The 22964-nt window shown below is 38.6% G+C and overlaps 3 protein-coding genes across 5 annotated transcripts; 2 read left to right on the top strand and 1 right to left on the bottom strand.

The window, feature by feature from the left end:
- The first annotated feature begins 1943 nt into the window (after positions 1–1943).
- On the top strand, positions 1944–5159 carry LOC106172750 (uncharacterized). Its single transcript, XM_087000128.1, has 4 exons — positions 1944–2625; positions 3218–3456; positions 3725–3904; positions 4565–5159. Exons 1-4 carry the CDS (start codon positions 2571–2573, stop codon positions 5036–5038), a joined length of 948 nt encoding a protein of 315 aa, XP_086856254.1. The 5' UTR covers positions 1944–2570; the 3' UTR covers positions 5039–5159.
- A 1055-nt stretch (positions 5160–6214) lies between these two features.
- Positions 6215–9821, top strand: LOC106172785 (snaclec agglucetin subunit alpha-1). Its single transcript, XM_013553686.2, has 5 exons — positions 6215–6884; positions 7083–7245; positions 7726–7868; positions 8817–8909; positions 9439–9821. The coding sequence occupies exons 1-5, from the start codon at positions 6806–6808 to the stop codon at positions 9690–9692; spliced, it is 732 nt and encodes a 243-aa protein (XP_013409140.2). The 5' UTR covers positions 6215–6805; the 3' UTR covers positions 9693–9821.
- Positions 9822–10121: 300 nt separating this feature from the next.
- On the bottom strand, positions 10122–19958 carry LOC106172786 (ras-related and estrogen-regulated growth inhibitor). Of its 3 annotated transcripts, none has more exons than XM_087000130.1 (5): positions 19938–19958; positions 19003–19500; positions 14108–14164; positions 13391–13464; positions 10122–12888 (listed from the first exon to the last, which is right to left on the bottom strand). In XM_087000130.1, exons 2-5 carry the CDS (start codon positions 19112–19114, stop codon positions 12481–12483), a joined length of 651 nt encoding a protein of 216 aa, XP_086856256.1. In that variant the 5' UTR covers positions 19115–19500; positions 19938–19958; the 3' UTR covers positions 10122–12480. The 3 variants fall into 3 exon arrangements, with proteins under 3 accessions (XP_086856256.1, XP_013409141.1, XP_086856255.1); XM_013553687.3 differs by lacking the exon at positions 19938–19958 and adding an exon at positions 19872–19936; XM_087000129.1 differs by lacking the exon at positions 19938–19958 and adding an exon at positions 19754–19879.
- Positions 19959–22964: the final 3006 nt, after the last annotated feature.

Consider the following 22964-nt stretch of genomic DNA (forward strand, 5'->3'; position numbering starts at 1 on the left):
TACTTTGTCGTCATTACAACTGCTGAGCAGGTCGGCAAGACTTTACTACTCCTGTTATTTTTTATCAAAATGCACTGAAAATAAAGAGATAAATTAGGTTATAAAACTTTTCTCCATTTTTTGTCAGTTCATTTACTTGCACGCAGAAAATGTAGGAGTTTTTGACGAATCATATAGGCTAAACAAAACCCTCCGCGCCATCAAAGCGTCCTTTGAAGAATTCCCGGAATGTCTTTATCAGATTTTTATCTTCGGCTATAAAATATGTCCCAATTTTGTCAGTTCATATACTCATACACAGAAAATATAGGAGTTTTGGACGAATCATGTTAACGGAACGCTCCGTGAGACAAAAACTTTCTTCAAAGAATCCCCATGTTGTCTTTATCAGATTTTTATCTTCCGCTGTAAAATATGTCTCCGTTTTTGTCAGCTCATACACTCGCACGCAGAAAATTTTGGAGTCTTGGACGAATCATTTGAATAAAACTCTTCGTGGGACCAAGGCGTTCTTCTAAGCAACACGTGTTGAGCGTGCATCACTCCGACCCTCACCCACGCCGGAACAGCATACCCATTGTTCTTCTGTGTAACCCAAACGATATTTTGTCTTTGTACAAACTTTATGCTAATTTTCAGCTTCGCAAAATAAAGTGCATGTGAATTTTAGCGAATGTGTAAGTGGTGTTAGTTGTATTTTAAAACAATTACATTTTTAATACGAACGCTCTGCCTTTAGTCAGATTGCCTCGGGCATACATGAAGATAAAACACATATTGACCACAAAAATCGCTTGCTTTGCTTTTATCGTTGCCTGAAGCCTGAATTACACTCTTTATTTCCGATAAACATATATAACAGCCATATTGAGCATACTCAAGTTCTTTACAATATATTTTAGTTGTTATTTTTTTTTTTCAGACAAAATATCCAAAGAGCTTTCAAGGTGGACTTTGAGTTATCTTAGCGGCTTTTCAGTATATTTATAAAGACGATGGGATAAATATATAATGCCGTTGGTCGATATTTCTTTAAGTCAGGGCGATTATAAGTCAGATATGTGGTGATTTATTTAGGGAGTATTTTCAGCCCAGAAGTCATCCACGCCTCATGTGTTGAACACAATGTCAAACAGGGGCAGGGTTTTTGTGACCTTTTCTCCAGAGAGGCAGTTCACTCGAGGTAGAGGGTCAAGTCGGCAAATAGATAATTGGAAAAATCCTTCAGTGCAGCCATGTAACTCACTTCGTCATATAAATTAACATTTTTGTGTAGGGAACATGCCCTTCTAATAAAGCACCGAACCATGTTTTTTGCTCAAGGATAAAACAATGTTTGCCAAAGGCAATAGGAGCCTAGAGAACTGAAATTTTACCTTCAACCATATTAATGTGGTATTCATAAGTTGCCTTATCACGTTGTGTTAAACATTTCACACTTTCCCGGATGCATATATTATGATTACCATCTTTGTACAGGTGAAACTTTATGAATGTGACATTAGAGCTTGATGTGACAGCTAGGTATTTCGACATAATTGTGGTTCGCTTTTAACGGAAACTTTCTTAAAATCAAATTAAATCTTGCGGTTTCAAGAATATTTTCAGAATATTTTCCTTCTGACATGTCAAATTTCATCAGCTTATTTTTTCGTTTTGATTTAAAAGCACATCATCGCTCAATGGTAATAAGTACCATTTACGTCAGTTTTGTTGGCACATCCTACTCAGATTTGCTCCGATTGGTTTAGATGTGTTTGGACGAACACACTTCTTATCCAAGTAATCTCATCTAACACAGCCAAGGTATCGTGCCCCATGTTAACGGCACAATCCTTCACGGCAGTCTCGCACCCAGAGGTTGGGAAGTGACGAAGCAAACCACAGCTGCAGTGGGTGTACCCTCTACCAGGGTTACAGATTAATAAAATAAAATTTCCATGAAATTTCCGTAGCGCCACACACGCAGCAGATATATGTCATGAATTAGCCAGAGACACATCAGTGAATAGAGAGTGGAAAAATCAATCTGTGACACTGGTAGAGGGTACTGGGAGCAATCTTGGCCACTCTGCTGGGTCAGCCTCATCATTAAAATGACAAGTGTCCCTCTTCTACATCCACCAAGCGTGGTCATGTAAGGTACATGTACATTACTGGTGAGTAAACGTACCTAGTCACCCAGTTGCATTACAATCAAGAATAAACACGTGTAATTTACGTGGTAAAATTCCTAGACATACGACAAAAAAAAAAAAAAAAACCGCTGTGACCCGTCCTGGTTATTACCCAGTGAAAAGTCTCAGGACGAGACGGCAATGTAGCTTGTCGATAAATTTTACAATGCAAGTTCTAGAGTTTAAACTTTATACACGTGCATTCTTGATATGGGTCATATAATTGTTGTTACACTTTGTTATCAATAAATGTTTGCTTTTAGTGTCAGACGCTGATAGTCATATCACAGTCCACAAGCTGTGTAACAGGTATAAGGCATTCAGACGTCCATTCATCGCCACGTGCTTAGAATAAGATTGATATAACTTGGCGCAGAAAAGCGTATCTTTATTATGGCAAGACATTTCCAAATCTGCCTCCTTCTCTTGGCTTGTCTTGTAGCAGGAGGTAAGGCTGAGATTTTAATTGAGTTAAAACTCAATACACAGACAACTGGGATATGTAATGTGTTGTATTCGAAGTAGACGGGATCAATGGTATTGGTAAAAAACATTTGAGGAAGAGTCACTTCCGCAAGTCATTGATACTTTTACAGCTAGGTGTTACTGGTGTGTTCAGCAGCAAGTTTAAACGGATGTTCAGAATATTAGTGAAACTTTGATAAAATTTGTGTCCTGAAAGGATGCCCATTTAAGAGCTCTATAGACAACAGCCTCTTGGGATTTCTGGTGAAGTCCATGTGATCTTTCTTATAACGCCCATTAAGTTCTATCGTTATGAATTTTTTTGTTAAACTGACAAAATCATTATTTATCATCGTGTATTTCAGACAAAAAAGTCCAGGTTATAAGAGTCATTGCTTTTATATTTCAAAATGATGTTAAAGTGTGTTGAAATCAAAAGCTTTTAGTCTCGTTTTACTTTTATAAAAGTGACAAAAAGACATTATTTTGAAAGGAAATGAACTCCTCAACTCCGAACTCTGGAGAAATAAAAATGTTTAAGAAACAAGTAAAAAAAAGCCTTATATTCGTTATAGTTTTCTCGGCACCCCGCTACACAGGGCGGGTCACCCCTATTGAGGCCGGGACCCGGTATGTTACCCGCGAGCTCCAGGCACCTGTGCCGGGCGGGAAGGGGTCCTACATCGCTAGTCTGTGTAATTCATTTGCCGGGAAAGATGTCGTGGTCAGCATAGTGTTGGAGAGAAACCCGTGGTGGACTGTGGCCCTCGGTGTGGTCAACTTTACTGTGACGGCTGCTCCAGTGTCAGGCTCTGTGGGTTTTTTCCCCCAAATTTTCATTTTCTCTTCAAAGTCAAATATTTTTATCAGACATTTCAAATTAAAATATATTTAGCTGACTTTTTGTAATTTGTATTGGTAGAAATGTTTAGATTGCAATTGCATATACGTAACTGAACAGCATTACTGATGTTTTTCCTAATTTTATTACTGTTATTTTTAACGTTTTTGCAATATATTTCTTTCAATTTGTCCAATGCAAAAAAAATTATTAAACGCGTAATTCCCAACGTTTCTTCTAGCTGGAAGCGACGGTATTATGCCAGAACTGGCCGGCTGACCAACCCAACCCTTCTCCTAACTGCACTGTCAAAGGCTGGAACGCCTCAAGCGACCTCTATCTGAACACTATTGCGTCAAATGTCGGGGATGTTTCATTCTCCGCTATTGTCGACTTTGCCACGCCCGAAGAGTCTGCTAAGGTTGGTTATCCCCCCCCCCCCATTCTTGATTGTTTATGATGACATTATGGTTTGAATACATTGCTAAGATTTCCCTTTATTAAAGGTACTCTAAACGGTTTTTACCCGGAAAAATGAATTTTCTTTGCTAAAAGGGAAAATTTTCTGCTCACGAATCATTACTCGGCCCGTCCCTGCACTTGGGGTGCATTCCCAGAGATTAAGATCGATCCAGAGATTTAGATTTAGATCGACCTAACTCCATGGGGGTTCACGCTAAATTGCAGTCAGCCGAGCGCGCGCCATAGTTAATTACCTCCTTACAGCTTTTAATAGGCGGGACAGACGCTTAAGCCGGCTAAGCTGACAGTAATCTAGTGAGATTCCCCCAGGGATAGATCAATCTAAAATTTATGGGAATGGGGTCTTGGATTCGGTGATCTATTCAATTTGTTATTCAATGGCTTAGTTCTAAATGAACACCGTGTCTTCCTGCACATTTCCAAAAGAACGTCAGGTCTGAGTTGTGTTTAGAATTGTCCAGCAAACTGAATGCTTAACTTGTCTGGAGAGATGCGACATAATTGAAATTTGTTGATGAGATTCACCCTTTTCAATGTAGCGGTAATGTGCTACACCATACTTTCGTGTGAAAGCATTCATTCTTTTACATTCTTTCAGGTGTTCACTTACACTCCGAAGACTGTCAACCTTAAGGAGCACCTGGCAGCAGGACCCGTGTACCTTGACCAAGTGGTTCACCTGGCGGTCCCTTTCAAAGTGATCTACGGCCAGTCTCTCACCCTCGAAGTCACCTTCTGCCCCAATACCCAGACCACCAATAAATACCATATAGACAGTACGGTGTTTGGGATGGGCAGCGACGACTCCTTCGCCCAGTACGTGTGCAAAATGATCCCGTGTGATGACCATCAGGATGTTATTGCCAGCAATCCATACCAGCTGCCCCTGAACAGTGTCTCAGTGTCCACTACCACTGGGGATTTGACCACTCTGTATGTGACCGTAGTTGGCTGGGGAGGGGAGTATGATGACAGCGTGCACACATATGTGGGCTCATTTATGTACGGTGCGACGTTGGCAGTTCAACCAACAAACGTCCTTGAAAGGAAATTGAAATACATCCCATATTAGTCATGGACAGTTCCTCTCTACAACTTAAGGCACAAACAAGTTTTAGCTACTTTCACCACACTACATATTAGTATCTTTGATGAGAAGGAACAATCTGAGTAAAACAGTATTAAAATAAAAATGGTTTTTGGTATATTGATTTAATAGACTAAAGCCCCCTTTACACTGGACGGCGTCCTTTCTGCGTCCAGCAGTACGGCCCCGTTTGAGAGTGAAAAAATAATAATACTTTACGTGCCAACAACTGGCCGATCATTGAGCATTCATTCTGCTACAAAGTCAATGCTCGTGCCTCCTTTTTACGACCACGGCGATGCCAATTTCATGGTCGCAGAAAGGAGGCAGAAAGGACGCCGTCCAGTGTAAAGGGGGTATAACTAAATTTTTAATGTGAAAAGCATGCAGATATTGTCTGTTTTTATAAATGTTCCAATTTTTTTCCGTTTATTTTTTGAAGATGGTAAGTGTGACCGACTAAAGTGAAGAAAGCATTAAACGCATTAAATTATTTCTAAAGAAAAAATTAATGGGCACTAAAAATGCCAATAAAAAAGTTTATTCTGGAGAGTGAAATTTAATTACAAACTGGCATCAGTCACAGTATCCATTGACCAGCAAATTCTACACTTGAAACGGGAAGGTTATCGATAATTATAAAATCCGTTGATCGAACCACTGAGTGTGTGGTATTGGTATGGTGTCAATACAGCAGGAGGCCAGAGCCGTCTCCTGGTGTCTAAGTGGTGCTCCAATAGCCTGTGCTGTTGAAGTTGCCGATAGCATTTCATAATTTTTAAGTCATTTACAGTATTTTCTGTTATGTTGTGTCCAACATGTGATTAAAATGAATAAATATTGAAGGTAAAGAAAATAGTATTTCCCTTTCTTAAAAAAGTCCTCTTTGACACCGGCAAAATGCTGATATTCCATGTTGATATTTTAGCAAACCCAGTTATTCCTCTTTCTTATTGAAACCAGTCGGTCTCTATAACATAACTGTTATTGGAAAATGAGATAACCACACAAAAATCACGCCTTCTTGCGCTATTTACTGCAATCATCATCGATCAAACAATGCCCTTTGTTCATTGAGTCGATTTCCCTTTTTGCATTATCCTGGCATCGCGGATATAAGTCCATACAATAGCTGGGAGTGCTGACACAGCAAGATATCAATCAAATAAGTCAACCTTTTCCTTTTGATGCCTAGTCGCTTGTACTTATGAGAAATGATAGTTTCCGACACACTTCCCCCATATAGTCTTTTTCTTACGGCTCCGTTGCTTATGTCGTCCCTTGACAAATACATTTGATTCAGAGATTTAAGATCGGCGTCCTAATGTCTTTGTGCTCATGTGCAATGGATAGGAATTGTTTTAGCAGAAATAACATAAGAGATTGCTGCCACCGGCTTGGAAAAAACGTTTTCACTAAAACATTTCCAGAATAGATAGATACTACCTTACAATATATTGCATTATACTGCACTTGAAGTACTTCTTCTGGGGATAATCGAAGGTGCTTGACAGAATTTGAGGTAATGATCTGAGGACTGCTCTTAAACCGGGAGGGGATCGATACAGTCGATGACATCATATTGCATTTGAACAAGGAATAACCGCATCCATCATCCTGCACAAGCTAGCATTTCTTGGTTTGTCGCCCACACGGACTCTTTTTATTTCAAAGTTTCGACATCTGTCGTAAATTGCAATAAAGCACGAAGTCAGACATTGGAGTCTGATTGAAAGATTGCGGAACTACAGTATGAATAATACTTCGTCAACTTTAACAGCAAAATCGTTTTGCTTTCTGGTGTGGCTCCTCGGATTATTTTGCCAGGAAGGTAAGTTTATCGAATTAAAAAAGCTTAGACTTTTTTCTTTAAAGTTTCATTGCTTTTGGAATATAAAAGGACTAGTGTTTGTTTATGATATCTTTAGTACGTATTAGTATTGGCTCGTAGGCATGGTTTTGATATTAAAAGTTAGCTTAAGACAACAGAAAAAAATGAAAGTCGATTGAATTTTCACAATTTTTTTAGTTGGAACTTGTGACGTGCCATGGGAGCGATATGGACGAAATTGTTACAGATATTATGCATCAGTTGCGAACTATGATGACGCCAATGCTAACTGCGCGGCTGAGGGCGGCCACTTGGTGACAACAAAGACAGGGGATGTTCACAATTTTGTAATGGCACTAAGGTAATACATATCCTAGTTCAAAATGAAGTGCTAAAAATACTGACGGAAATTTTAATCCTAAAAACGGATTTTCATTATATTGACCTGATGAAAATTATGACTAAATATTAAAATTTATGAATAAAAAGTTTTACTCTGTGTAGATTACCATCGGCACCTTTTGGATCGTCAACAAACTGAAAACAACTCAGATATGTAAATTGATGCCAAGTGCTTCGTATCAAAACGCGGCTCTGTTTTGCCGGTCAGACGGAGAAACAAAACGTCTTTTATATAATTGTGGAAAATGCATGAGCAGAAGTCATGTTTAAAAAATTTATGGTTTCTGTGTGCGTATTTTAATAAAAATTAATTTTCTAATTTTGGGGCGTCCAACATTCATCTACTCCAATATTGCATTGATTTCATAGATTTCATTTTTATAATGGTACAACATATTAGTGACCATTGTTATCCAAGCCGTGTTGTTGGGTATTGCAGACCCTCAGGAGGGGACATGTGGATAGGGCTGAAGGATTTAACAGGGAATGCAATGACGATGGGCCCGGCCGGAGACTGGCAGTGGGCAGACGGTTCACGTGGACCATTAAATTGGCAGACTTGGGCGGCATCCCAGTTAGGCGGTGAGTACAAATATAACTATTACCCGTTATTTTTCTCTGTAAGATGCAAGGCTTTTTAGAAAAAGAACACAAACTTGTATATGGCATTTGAACTGATGTTCAGGGCATTCTCTTCAATGAACAGTGCGGCTCTTCTCTAAGAGTGTAAAAGCTAGCGCACGACATGAATCCCTCTTATCCCAATAACTTTTAAATGTTTTGAAGTCAATAATTGATACACGGCTTAGATTTACTACGAAAGAATTAAAGTGTTCTTTTTTCACATCATTCCAGTTAATTGATTTTTTTAAAGAAATAAAAGCAGCTTTCTTACCACTTGTAAACATTTGTTCTTCGACTGCTGTCTGAACTGTGCTACTGATGTGTCTATATCAAGGTTTTAGCATGATATGCTACTGTAATCATGATGACGAAAAAGCGAAAAATTGTCAGTTTGAACTTTCCTTGGGTGGCACTGGTGGCATTGACCTTTAATACCATCACTGTTTCTGACATTTATTGAAACTATTCGCAACAGCAGGATAATTCATTTTAAGATTTTTTTTCTTGGTTTATTACTTTTGTAACATATCCTTCATCAGCTGCGTGAGGTCAACAATTACCCCTGGAAGCTCTGTGCAACGTTAAACATGAGTGTTGATAAAATTTCCCAGCTACACTTGACAAACAATTTTTCACAATTTAGAACATTCCAAAAATCCGGAATCCCTCAAATTTTACAATGTTCCAAGGATTGAAGCAATGCACTTGGTATGAAAATGAGACTGTAAGAAGCAAACATGATAAGCCGAGTATTGACAGCATCGAAATTAATTAATTCATTGAATATCTACAGTCGCTTTAAATGTAATATCCCATGTTGAATATTAACACTATGTATTTGACACTGCACTGAAACTTTTGGTTAGAATTTTTAAAGGGCGTTGTTCTTTTTTACTGTACTTTTAGGCCCATGTATAAGTCAAGATGGAACGCAAGGGAACGACTGGGTTAGAAATTCATGCACATCACAGTTTGCATACATGTGTCAAAAGCCGCTAGGTAAGATATTTACTCATATGTACAGATTGTCATTTCAAAACAAAAAAAAGATGAAATGGGTATATACATTGAAACTACATTTAAAGCAAAAAATGTCTGCCAATAGTTACTCACTGAAAATACACGCAAAACTGCATTATTGCGCGTGCGACATAAAAATGTAAAAACCTGAGATAAAACCCGACATCAAGGGTAATTGCACCGCCCCATATTATTGGTTCGTCCGTTGTCAAAAATCTATAAAGATAATGTGTTAATTGCAATCCAGCAAAGTTGGATTTTTATTTTGGACCATGTGTTGCATTCATTGTAATTCCCTGATACTGATTTCATTTTTAGTTTATTTGATGTATGTCTCTCAACTACCGCAGTTTAAAACGAGAGCAACATGTAAGCATTTCTGTCGATGCGATATTAATTCTGCTGATGCACACCTAGCATTACAACATATTACTGAAGATATCTAGAAGTGCTGAGATATAGCTTACTTGGGTCCACATACACGAATGTTAACATTTTATTTCTTCAGGTAATAATGATGGATTGTGGCGAAAAACAAGAACATCCAAACAGGCCGACTCGAACCTTTCTACCAAAACGGAGTATGCAAGTACCCTGACCGAGTGCGCCATAAAGTGCCTGGGCGAACCTTCTTGCATTGCCTTCAACATTGGGCCAAGTGTACTGGGGAGACACGAATGTGTTATGTTTGATAATTATGGCAAAGACGATAACCTGTACACTGATAACGATGACTGGAATTTCTATGAGTTTGTTCAATAATTTTATTGAACATTTATTTTTATTTTTCATACTTTAAAACTTTATTGGTATACCTTGTTTTCAAACACAATAAGAGTACGCATAGATACAGTAAGCTTCAATTTTTAATAAAACTGTCTGAATTTTTTGCATCTTTTTGTCACCTCAGTGATAAAAACTACATAGCATGCACCAAATATGAACAGAAATGTTCCATAATAATCCCTGCCGTCAGCACTGCAATTAATTTTCTGGCATTTACTTGTATCACAAACCAACATATGGATATTGTTTTTTGGTATGCCTTTTCTTTACAATCAGTGCAGTTAGAAAGAGAAAACGCACATTGAAATAAGCACTTGAGTAACACGTGCAGGAATACATCTGATATATAAAGTTTTACTGCATTTTAGTCTGCGGTAATCGAGAAGGCAGATAATTGGACAAGCATTTAATAAGTTAAATCGCCTTTATTTACAATCTGGTTAAAATTTATTGTCATTTAACTAGAAAAAATCTATGTTGTTTGGAGGGATGTCAAATAAGGTGGAGTTGCATGCTAACAGACTAAAACCACAGATTTTGCATGTTCAGCAGGTGAGTTGCAATATCTGCCAGTGTATTCTATCTTAAACCTGGCGCCGAAACAACACATTTCTAAACATAGTAGCACATGAAACACCACGCCAACGGGCATTCTTTCAGGGGTTCACAGAGTGTCAAATAGGGGTAAATTCAAAAGTTGTTTTATTTTTTTTTTCGTCCAGACTATAAAAGTAGGCTATTTTTATCAACTGAAAGTAGAACCTTATCCATAATGTATCATTCAACGCTCAATTTGGCAAATAACGAATACAGCGTATGAAATGCGAACGTCTGGGTGCATCACCTAAAGAAAAAGAGAAATGTTTTTTCAAGCTATTATTTCACCCTTGCGGACCGAGCAATCATTTAATTGGCCTCGAAATGACGACATTGGAATTAAGTTCACGTATGCATGCGTAGTTCCCATGTCAAACATTTATCTGTCTGTGCACCGAAGATATACCTTTGAAAGTGACAAAATAAACAAATAAGAACTACATTGGCAAATCAGGTTTTTCCTAGCATATTGAGAAAAGTGTGCACGCAGCAGTGCACCACTTGAGTAAGATGTTTATCAAAGTTCGTGCCCTGCGGTCAATTACCTGATGCTATGTTTTCAGATTTCAGAAAGTTTTTTGAAGAATAAGTGAGAGGGCATTTGCTCCAAGGTTGGAGCCATAAACCCACCAGGTTGAAACCACGTGGCTTTTAGATCGCTGCTGATGTAGCCACGTGGTAGCCACGTGATCACATGGTGTGCTTAGTGAACGGGAATTATTTTGTTCAAAATTGTGGCGACAAACTTCCAAATACTAATCAAAAGGACGGTTGTTTCTTGGGAAAAGCATTAAGGAGTATTAAGGACAGGGTGGGATATTGTATATGAAATGGAATCTCCCCTTTCTAGCCGACTAACTTTCAGAAATATAATACCTAAAAGTACCTGCGCACTTCAAATCACAAGTAAAAATTGTAATAAAATACTTCCCCCATTTTCTACAGCTACGTAAAAGGTGTTCTGCACTTTGTTTGTGTGCGAAGTAAATGACCGCCTCTGAGAGAAACCACGCCATCAAACGTTCACTTTAAGACATACAGTCTAATTCAAACACGGTGCACGCGTCGGTCAACAGTCTCTGTGTGCTTAAGAACATCAGTACCAACACGTCTACAGTTGCACAGCACTACTTCGGCACATGTCAGAAACACATTTCGTTCCCAAATTAAAGAAGTACAACTGAATTGAAAACATGTTCAAGGTCAAAGACCTTAAGTCAATGTCCTAAGTTCACTCCGGTGTCATTTCAAAGCGTCGCCGTCGTTACAAAATTAGATTGCAGTTTCCGTAGTTTAAACAAGTCATCTTAATGCGCTATCTTAAGAAATGGTAATAGCCAATCTTTATTTTACACGTTATGTCTGTCTGTAATGATGTTTCCGACTCTTTCAATAGATATAGAAATAGAAATAGCTCGCGGCTACCTTCTAGCGACAAGAACTATTGGTATTCTTACACCGTTTAGAAATCTATACCACTTGTTAACGGTGTGCACACGTGTTCGAAAGAAGTGCACCTAAGTTCAGTAAGTTGAATACTGTCCATAGATCCTTCTAGTGTTCATCCAAAAACCTTAGTCAAAGTAAGTGAGGTTAAACATAACGAACAGTCAAAATTAAATATTGATAAGCAATTACACGAAGTAAGACAAAGCCAATGACCATTGGAATTTTGATAGTATTACAATGAACCATGTTGGCACGGAAAGCTAACCTCTCTTATGCGCTGTATTTTGAAAAAGGTGTATAATCTGTATTCTAGCTTAATCATACATGATTTGACACTGCCAATTATTTCCACTCGAATCAATTTGAATATTTAAACATAAATACAGGTAGGCCTACCATTATGATTTTATCTCGAGGCACTGTGTTCTGATCATTGCCAACTGAGAACATCTTAATCAGATCTAGTCCAGATCAAATTATATTAGGTCTGCTTATCTAAACTCAGCTGTAATGCTTAAACAAACGATGCATTCGCATGACATTTCGCAAAAACCGAGACGAAAGTTGAGATCTAGCGCTTGATCACACACGGGGACATTCACGTGCACACGCGCAATGCAGGAATGTCGATGTCGGCTCTGCGTTTCATATCGATGTCCATGGTAGCCAGGCCAAGAAATTTGAGAAACATTTGTGGAAACAAAACATCCGCTGTGCATCAGCTGTCCATGAACCTGTTCAGCATTTTGTTAAACACTTGCCTAACTTGTTGTGCAGAACTTCTTCGACGTCTGTTTTCTATCGATTTTCTCCTTTTAACCTCTCTATAGACCTCATGGAAAGCTTCCAGTATGTCCTCACCCCCCTCACACGCAGAGGTTTCAAAAAATGCACAAGCGAGTTCTGACGCAAGTCTTTCGCCTTCCTCAGTTGTCACCTGTCTCTGGCGTTCCAAATCAATTTTGTTACCAATAATTACACAGCTAACGTTTCTAGCCTTTTTCACTTCGTCAAAGTATTGTTTTAATGAGCTGACTTCGTCGAAGCTCGACCTGTCTGTTACACTATACACTACGATGAAACCATCTCCCCACCGGATGTGTCCTTCCTTGTTTATGGGGTCGTCCTGAAACGTGAAATGTTTAAATTAAAAAAAAAAATTTAAAAATTTCAAAAAGATAATATTCAAACAATTTTCACCCACCAGGGGAAACACAATTAACTTGTTACAAATGCTTGTCAGGACAGGCAGATTTTTAAGTAACTAACACAGATAAGACTAGAACCTCCGCCAAGGACTTGACATTGATAAATTGTGTTTGGTGTGACCACATTTATTGTGCGACATGTCAAGGTCATTGGTCATATCTCGTAATGCTAAAGAATCCTTTTTAAAATTTTGGATCCAGAAGATGATCCGAGTCACAGATCACCACCAAAACCTAATCACCCATTCTAACTTATCCTGAAAATTTGATCAAATTCTACCCGTAACTTTTTGAGTTAGGCAAGTGAAGAACGAGCATTAAAAAAACGGATATGAAAACTCAACCTCCTTGCTTGGCGGAGGTGACAATAGTTAACTTTAGTAAATGCTTCGATAACAATGATGAAAAGTGAACACTTACCAATCCAGCGGTGTCCAATATCTCCAAAGCCACGTTTTCATCATCTATTGTTGTTTGGTGTTTATACGTGCACTCTGCAAGTGATAAAAATATCTGTCACCACGGGCATTTTCCAAAAGAAACTGCACAGTTCACTAAACAACTGCTTATGTTTAAAATTTTGCAATATAGGTTGACATTCTGGAAGAGTCATGAATTAAGAATATCTAAGTCGACCCAAGTACAGTGGATGTATATTGTTTTTATCGTTATCTTTGTACTCATTAAAACTTTATTACGTGACTATTTGAAAGGATTACATGAAAGGATTCCTAGAAATTCGAATAAAGCGCCTGGAAACCTTTTATACATAAAAAACGAAATCAAGTTGTTTTAAATAACCTGCCACGTTAGTGAAGTTTAAAATGCAATCAATTTGCTGCATGGACGTGAATAAAAACCGCAACTGTATTGTAGGCACACCTCTGGGATCACAGTGGAACTCTCTTACTTCAAATTTCACTTAAACAATCCGCTCTCAAACCAATACATTATTCCGATATGATATAATCGTCATCATTTGACACGCTATGCCCTCATATTCAACACCCAGCAAGACTCCGCACATCGCAACAACAAACGAATTACAACACCCATCTTAACCCAGTTATGTCACAACTAACACACTGTCACACCCAGGTATCATCATTACTACATATAATCGCTAGATTTACTCACCCAGTGTTGGGTCATAATCCCAGATGAAGCGCTTGGTCAGAAACCGGACGATAAGTGCTGCAAAAGATAACAATGTCTTTGTTACTTAGGGAACATAAATAGCAAAATAATTTAGTGATTGCCTCTTCGACTTGATTTAGAACCAACTTCTTAAGATAAAAATAACATAAACGGATTTTTTACTTTCGTCACTTTATTGGTAATGCTAAACAAACTGAAGTCACTATCGAATCCAGAACTATTATATAAATGTCCAAATATTTCGCTGAAAACTCGCATTTACGGATGTTATAAAATACGCAGACAGCAGCACCAGTCATGATTATACAGCAATAATGAACCTCTGCGGAAACAGCTTACAACAAATTGAGAATAACCACATACATTTCGGCAGTAATATTTAGGCGTCTTGACTTCTGTCATGCGTATAACAACAGAAATTGGCAAGGCTCATGAGAAAGTTAAACGTCCGGTAAAGAGGAAAAAAATAAAACATATGGAGCATCTCGTGGCTGAAAAGGAACATATGAAGGTGTACTGACGGAAGGCTGAGGCAAATAAAGTCGGTGATGGCAGTTTTTGGCCCACGGCTTTTAAGCCCGTGTATAGTAACGTGGTTTGTCAAAAGGTGTTAACGACGAAGAGCGGGGACATGTGGTTAAATGGTCAAGTTATTTATATATAATATGTGCGTTTTATAAGCGCTGCAGCTTCCCATTATCTTACACTTAGAATAATCTAATTATCCACTTATAGCACTTCATCTAACTTTTTATAAGCGTAATCATCGCTTACTTTCTACTTGAAGACTGTCAGATGGAACTGACACGCTACCGTGAAATGCCGAAGACGCATGCTTCCTTGTAATAGGCTCTAACAACCTCGGCTGATTTTTAGGGATATGCATTTTTGCTAGTCTCTGCTGTGATCATTGGCAGTTCATCTTTCCGTTTAAAAATAGTGGTGCCAAAAAGGTTATACAATATCTAAGAATCCTTTTTATTCCTTCTTGAAAAAATTTTGGGAAGTACAGTTTAGGAGCAGTATTGAACGTAATACTGGCAAAAAATCAAGTAATTACAACTGTGAGTTATCTTTTTAGAAATCACACGCTGAAATAAGTGAGTTTATTGCTTTAGCCTTTTTTTTGCTTGGAAAGTGCACCCTAGCTCACGCGACTAGGAAGAAAACTCGCAGATATGAACCTGTATGAAAGCTGCCTATTATCAAAGTGTGTCAGCCACATCTTTCTTCTCGTGGATTTCAATACTTAGATCCTGTTCATTCGTACAAAATGCTATCTCTCTTTTGAAGTTGACACAATAAATTCTTGTATTTTGATTTAAAACACAAACCAGAGTGGCTTCAAACCTGTACAAGAGTTTTGAAAGAAAAGCAAGCTACATGTATCAGCTGGATAATGTGACCTATTCTGTACCCTCACGTTCACAAAGAGTTTACACTTGACTGTGTCCCCACCCCCACACACCACTGCTACGACACTATGCGCACGACACTTCTTCAAATATTTACGTTTCATAACTTATGTAATGAGAGATGTATCGGTAAAAAACTTAAGATTTGGCAGCAAGCAATGGTAGTTGTTCTCAGTACGCAAACCAGACTACACCCCAATCACTCTTTCATTTCCGCAGTCACCGTACTAAACCATTGACAGAAAACGGTATCAATGTTTGAATAAAAAAAAAAGAAAGAAAAGAAAAAAGTGTGAAACGTGCTACCACCACAATGGTACATGGTGTAAATATGGCATTGCCGCAGGACAAACAAAATAGGTTCAACAAATAAAACCCGGAATGAAATTACCATCGAAAACAAAGGCGGTGAGAAAAAGGACCAATAATTTACAGTATATCGATGCCTGCTTCTTTCCGGATTCCTGGATATCCTACGAGAGTGGCACAGTGACTAAGCTTAAGCTGTTATCAATGTCTTACATGCCACTGTTAACCTATATTTCGGTATCCCCTAACAAAATGTCATAAGACATATCCAAATATATTTATCTCATCGGACGACTTCAATGAAACGGGAAAACCCTGGTCTGCGCGCCTGTATTCCTATAACAAGGAGAGATGAAGTTCGAACTTTCTTTATCGTTCGGTTTTACCAAGGAGTTAAAACAGATCTGTTGTATCTCCTTGGTTTTACATCCCGTAAAATAAAGACATTCCGCAGCACAACCTTGAACGTTCAACTATCAGCTGAGACCTTAGTTATGAAAGCTTGTTCTATGAGCAGTTTTTTCCTATTGCTACTGGCGCAGTAGGATCGTGTTATTTTCGACCTAAATCAGAGCGCTGTCACTGGGCCCTGGGAGAGTTTACGTCTATATCGAACTCTTTAATACTTATGCGCTGTTAGGTAAAAACGCACAGTCGAGGGTGCTAAATGTGATACGGTAGTTCCATGCTTAAATATATCTAATTAGCGTCCCCATTCACCCTGGGGTATCCAAATGCAGGTCCAAAGTCACGTAGGTCGCGGGTTGAGTATCTTTTTTTGAAACCAAGCAATTTTTAGTTAGAATTCGTGTATGAATTGGCTGTGTAAGAGTCCTGGTAGTGGTAGATTTACTTGTTGGCCCATGATTAACTGCTGGAAGTGTGCCAGATACGTACAGATAGTATGAGCTTGGCAAGACGGACGATTGAACATGAGGAACTATCTATTTATTTTGCAGACGTCCATGTCAGAGTAAAGGGTCACAAAAATAAATAAATAAATAAATAAATAAATGAATAAGGATACTTTTGATGTCGAGCTATTTGTGCACAGAGATCTATTTATATGTAGTGGTAAGACTGAAAAAAAAGCACTGCATGACTGTAGATATTTATTTCCCGTTGTTTAAGCTTGACGTAATTTCTTTCACCAGACACATTGTCCATATTCGTGGCACTGGAGTTCATGGTTGTGTTTTGGGTATACAGAAATTTTTTGAAAGGTTGCAATATTTTAAAGAACTCTGGGCTTTAATTTTGCTCACATTTCTGATTACCCCCCCCCCCTCTCACCACCACCACCACTCAAGCCAGTGGGAGCTGCCCTTCCTTGATTCTTGATTGTCAATTACAGAGATTCCAATCACAGCACAAAAAAGCATCTGAGCTATGAACTGGACACTGGCATTGTAGTTAACCTTAACGGCGTCGTCGAGTCTTTAAGCAGACAGAAAAAAGAGGGAACGATAGCTTAAGATATTTCAACGGTCACAGGCAGGCCCACTTTTTATGTTTATGTCATCAGAATTTATAGCGATTTGGAAGCAAATTGAAACCTGAGGAAAATAATTGAGGTGGAATACCTCGACAAAGAGGTTGGAACAAAGAAGTTTTTATGCGGTGAAAGGTTCGCCCTAATAATGCTAAAGTGACGTGCCACTTAATACTGAGTATGAAAAATCGGTTGCTTAATCGTTATATATGAGCGATAGTCAAGCGATTTGACCTTTCAACAATTTTAGGCCTACTTTATAATTTCAAGACCATTATTCAATTATCTATTTTATCATTTATCTTGTGTGAAAGGGGTACTGGGCTCTGCTTATGTAGATTTCACAACTACGTATAAATCCAGGAGATTTCTTCCATTTGACCAGCGGCCAAAGACGTACTCTACTCATATTAATATATTTAAAGCATTTTAACTTTTTTCGTTCTTGTATAGTCATTCATTTACAATTGCTACTTCATAGTGCACCGTGAAAACCTATACATTTGCACTGTGAATTTTCCATGCCTTTTTAAGCCTTTTTAATTTCTATAAACATTGAGGTATTCATTAAAAACATGTCCCCACAATGCTGAAAAATGTAACAGGAAAAAATCGGACGATAGATCCAAATATATTATAATTACTAACATTCGGACACAAAAATCTTTCTTGGTTAAAAATACACACGCTCTTCCGGACTCATGACTCGACACCTCCGAGGCAAGCATCTGAAAACAGGCCGTGTAAAGATAGTTGAGAAAGAAATACGACTTCCGCACATCACACAAATCTCTTTTCCATGTCTTCGTTATATCTTCCAGGAGAATTTTCTCAGAAAAAAAGGTCCAGAAAGGTTGAACTGCGGCGCTATAGATAGCTTGTTTTGTTGGTTCTTATCGCCCGTGCCGTGGCTGAGATCGTTGACTAATTGAATCGAACGTTTTGAGAACTCAATGAGCAGCTGTTTGGGGGAAAAGAAAGATATAGGTGATGGATGGGCTGCATGCACGGCACTCAGAACTGTATACAGTGCAGGCCAGGAAGATGAATCGACAGATCTTTAAAACAAATTAACCTGTGGCCTACGATGTTAGCCAGTCATGTTCAATATACAGCAGAACTTACCGCACTAACCGATAGAGTAACAACCAGAGAAACAAATAAACATCCACGTAAACGATGCAGTATAAATATATCATGATGAACAGCTCGAGATCATTGAGATACTCTGGGATCAGCATGAAGAAGGGTGCTGACCACATGTATACAATATCATAGATCTGTAGTATATAGGAACTATCGCATGTGTAGGCCTATACTGGGAACGAGCCCGCACCTGTTTTACAAAAAGGTGCAAAAAGAGCTCCTATATAGTGAAAACAACCCCAATCCCATATTTGCACATTTCAGTTCCTAACTTTCCTTCACTCTCTAAGTTTTGTTTTGATTTGTCATAATGAACTTAGTTTTCAGCATGGGCCTTGCTTGTTGATAAAATGCCAATTAAATCCAGTACTGCCACTTATTTGCCAGTTTTCTAATAAATTTTTACTGTTAATTCCCTATTAAAGTATGAATCTTATCCTGACAACATTAAAAACAGCGTAGGCCTAACTAAACATGACTACACATTTAAGTTACACTGATTATTACCCTACCAGATTTCCCGACTCCAGGGGCCCCGACCACCACCAGCTTGGCCTCCGCGGTCTTGCCGTTCTTGGTCGTCATCATGTACGCCGGTAGCGGGGGTGCCAAGTGCACAGGCATGGGTGCGGGCTGGGCACCGCTGGAGTCACTGCCAGCCACCCTGTGGGAGAGAGGAGTATGCTCTGCGTCAGCGGGGTCCCTTGACGTTACAGTGGAGATCGAAAACTTCAGTGCTTCGCAAGCACTTGTTGTGGCTTTCCTTGTGGAATGTTGCACCTCCGTGTTAAACGTTTGCTAGATCGACTTCCTCTGGTTTATTTAAACGTAGGTCTTATCCCTCTTGTTTTGTCTCAGTTTTGATCCAACTGTCGTGTCAGGTGCATCGATAAGTGCTTTATGTATACAACAGCCTCCTGTTATTCTTTTCCACAATTTTAACTTTTACACAGAATATGCAAACCAGTGTTCATCCGGGTAGCTGTCAGAGCTCGAACTGCTACATGTGCCTAAAATGAAAGAAGCAAACAGTGATTTAATAGTACAGACTCGACTGGTAAAGTGAAAACACTCTTTTTTGCTATTCCTGTACACAACAAGTGAACTAGCCTACGTTGACTCAAAAAAGAAGGGCAAGTTCAGATGCGTGGTCCCGTATATTGTTCAGCCACCTCCGTAAAAGTTCACTTTTCAGTTCAAGTTGGCGTATTTTACAGATGTATACTGAATATTTCTTTCTCTTGTTTTTTTCAGTGCACTTGCCTTTTTAATAGCGAGTCATACATCAGAGTAATCTGCTAAACACCTTATTCTTTCCCAGTGTTTAGCGAACTACCTCCTCGGCTCTCTGTTACTTCACTTTAATATCGTGCACACCTACCACTGCTAGCTCGAATTAACGCTATCCTTTATCAGGTAGGAAGTGGGCATAAAACAGCATGTTTACCTTCGCTCAATTCATTTGAGTGCTGTCAGCTTGTGAATGACAGAAACAGGGGGCTCGCCAAGTTAACAGAATCAGACTTGATAATAAACCGCTTACCGGCTGTGGTGAGTTACGAATACGTTTGTAAGATATGTTACCTCATTACTGCCTGACTTATAAATATTCAGTGTCACTGAGTGAAATAATATAACCTCCCTCTGAACAACCTAAGTCGCTAAAATTTACGTCCAATAATTATCGAATGATTTAATGAGGTTCATCTACATACACTGTAATTTTCACTCTCCTGGTATCAAACCTGGAGGGGTCTGATTCCATTGCCATCATTCTTTATCATTAGCTCTTTTTTTTTTTTTTTGATGAATTCTTAATTACATGACCTGATAACAGCCCGAACTTTACCTTGCAAACAGGAAACAAGAAGGCACTATCATAACTGGCAAACATATATCGTATTTATTTAATGCTCTTACCAAAAGTTCAGTTAAATTCCTATAAAAATCAAGTAAAAAAAAACTTTGTCGTTTATATGCACTAAGATTATTTTAGAGTGTTTTGTACTAGTTTGTCAGTGATGCTTCAATTAACAGAAGATTTGGATGATGGATTTGGGGTGAAGTTATTATGGTTTATTTACAAGCCTTCAAATCTTCGTTATCCTGCAACGCTCTCTGTTTCAAAGTCAACACATTGCACTGTCTAAATTGAGGCGTTCAAAGGGGGCCTTCACATGGGTATTTAGTCTTTCTTGTATGCCTTGGTATGTGGTTAGTGCGGTATCACGTTTAATGGGATTTCTTTTTTTTTTTGTGATGGCACTTGCTACGTAAGATGATATTAAAGATCAACACATTAGTAAGTTTGCTAGGGTGCGATCGGGGGCATGGCCACAAAAATGGCTTCAAATATCTGACAAGCTCATTGTTTCAAGTTAGCATCTTCATTTCAGGAATAAACAGAAATTTTTCGTAAGTTCTTTTAAGGTGCGGGTTTTACCATGATTCCCGTTATCCACCCCCCCACCCCCCCCCCCCCACCCCCGAATAAAAGAAATAGATAGCATTCACTTTCAAACTTGATATCCAATAATGTCCTCTAAAGGTTTTGAAAGTTAAATCCAACGAGTTAAAGGTAAAACAGATATCATATGTTTGGTATTACTTTTGAGTTCGGGCACTCTATCTAATCGCAGAAATTCGAGCCACTGACATTTTTTGGATGATATAAAACAAGACCTGTAATGTTTTCTCCGAACTAATAGCGCAAGGACAGACGTTTCTTCCGTCAAACGACTCCAGTTTCTTTCAGTGTTGGAGTCTTCTGTGTTTGAGATATAAATCTTAGTCTGCGGAGACAAAAATCCATCAGTCTGAAATGGGCCATTTGACAAATATTGAATGGGTGCCCCCCGCCCGCCCTCGTCTCCGCACACATAAAATGCAACGACCTATGATATGACGTCTACGTGAACTAACATGACTATTTCTACTACAGCAAATACAGGGATTATATATGTACTGTCAGTATGGGAGGACTTGACAATATCAGTAGATCTACTGAGGGACAACTTACCAAATCTGTTGAGGAACGACTGAGTTGCGATGTTATGCAAATAATACTTTCGTTGTGTGTGACAGACGCATAAAACTAGATATTTGCACATTTCCTCGTTATCAAGTTGTCGATGTTTTCTTTACGTCATAATGACATCAGTTATCTACCATTTATGTCACATAAATCTATTCTAAAGGACCGATGGCAGCTACGGTGCCCTCAGTTTTCCAAGATTACATTTTTGATAGGCCATTCGGTCACCTTTTTATTGCGAAGAAAAATTGGAGAAGTTGCGTAACTTCTTGGTGAAGTATATCTATGACTATTAGGACTGAACGTAATCGTAACCAATGAGTTGTAAGAAAGAAATTTGGTCAAAAATACTGACGAAATTATAAGTACTCAAAAAGGCGATCTTTGTAGAATGCCTGCTCTTCTCATAGAGAGAAAATAGATAGGATTTTATTTACTTTCGATGTCTGCTTATGTTAATGCAATTAGTGAAGACCTGGTACACGGTGTTGAAAAATGCAGGGCGGATGCTTCATTCCAGTAGTTTTAAGACATATGATGCTAAACACACATTGGCGATGATTGGTAATCAGAGTACACGCAATGTGCCCGCAATCTACAAACCAGAATACTCCAATATTTTAGGAATAAGAGATAACCAAAAGCATGAGAGCATCCTCACACGGGCGTGTTATTCTGTTACGAATGTTCACTTGAACCTCAGTTGATTTAAGATGAGAAATAAGTCAGGGAGACATACGTTGCCTAGTCTCACGCAGTCAATGGAATTGACATTAAGTATCCCTGTTAAGAACATGAATAAGGAGGGAATAGAAAATAAACTATAACGAGATGATCTACGGGCAATGTGGCTAGGTCTGCTTGAGGCTCGCACATTTTATAAAAGATTTAAGCGTCCGGTTTCCCTTTGGAAAAAAGAAGAAAGGAAGCTTAGCCTTTAACTTCAAGGAAGTGAATCCTCCCTAAATCAGTCCACAGACTGCGACCATATTGATCTTGTAATATTTTGCATGAACTTGGAGAGGACAGTGTGTGTGTTTAGGTGCGCGGTATAGATACCAGTGCACTGGCACCACAAAGATATACCTTGATGCACGTGTCAATACATTTAATTAGTGAACTTTCCTTTTGAATAATTTGCACTTGGCATTTTGAAGTTTAATATTTACGTTTCGAATCGAAAACCATTCTTATGATTTTCCACGTTTACGAAGAATCAAATTTGAAGTGTTTGTTTTAGTGCTTCGTCTGGATGGGCGGTATATATCCCGGTCCTTCTCGGTTCTAAAATAACTACGCTTGCATAAAATAACAAGAACATTATTTCCTTATTTTGTTTATCATTAAAGAAGAACCGAGAAGTGCAGTCCTTAAATATTTCTGCTTAATTGGACAATGTGGTTAAATCACATGGCTTAAAGCCTTCTCAGAAAAGAACAC

Source organism: Lingula anatina, chromosome 1 (assembly GCF_051362555.1).
Source record: "Lingula anatina isolate TDL-2025a chromosome 1, LinAna3.0, whole genome shotgun sequence".
NCBI lineage: Eukaryota > Metazoa > Brachiopoda > Lingulata > Lingulida > Lingulidae > Lingula > Lingula anatina.

Bases quoted from the DNA above. Each gene is read 5' to 3' on its own strand.
- LOC106172750 (XM_087000128.1), top strand. From the start codon at position 2,571: ATGGCAAGACATTTCCAAATCTGCCTCCTTCTCTTGGCTTGTCTTGTA. The intron at 3,457-3,724 runs GTGGGTTTTTTC...CGTTTCTTCTAG, and splicing joins CTGCTCCAGTGTCAGGCTCT to CTGGAAGCGACGGTATTATG. The intron at 3,905-4,564 runs GTTGGTTATCCC...ACATTCTTTCAG, and splicing joins CGCCCGAAGAGTCTGCTAAG to GTGTTCACTTACACTCCGAA.
- LOC106172785 (XM_013553686.2), top strand. From the start codon at position 6,806: ATGAATAATACTTCGTCAACTTTAACAGCAAAATCGTTTTGCTTTCTG. The intron at 7,246-7,725 runs GTAATACATATC...TGGGTATTGCAG, and splicing joins AATTTTGTAATGGCACTAAG to ACCCTCAGGAGGGGACATGT. The intron at 7,869-8,816 runs GTGAGTACAAAT...CTGTACTTTTAG, and splicing joins GGCGGCATCCCAGTTAGGCG to GCCCATGTATAAGTCAAGAT.
- LOC106172786 (XM_087000130.1), bottom strand. From the start codon at position 19,114: ATGCCTGTGCACTTGGCACCCCCGCTACCGGCGTACATGATGACGACC. The intron at 13,465-14,107 runs GTGAGTAAATCT...TATCACTTGCAG, and splicing joins GGATTATGACCCAACACTGG to AGTGCACGTATAAACACCAA. The intron at 12,889-13,390 runs GTAAGTGTTCAC...TTCACGTTTCAG, and splicing joins TATTGGACACCGCTGGATTG to GACGACCCCATAAACAAGGA.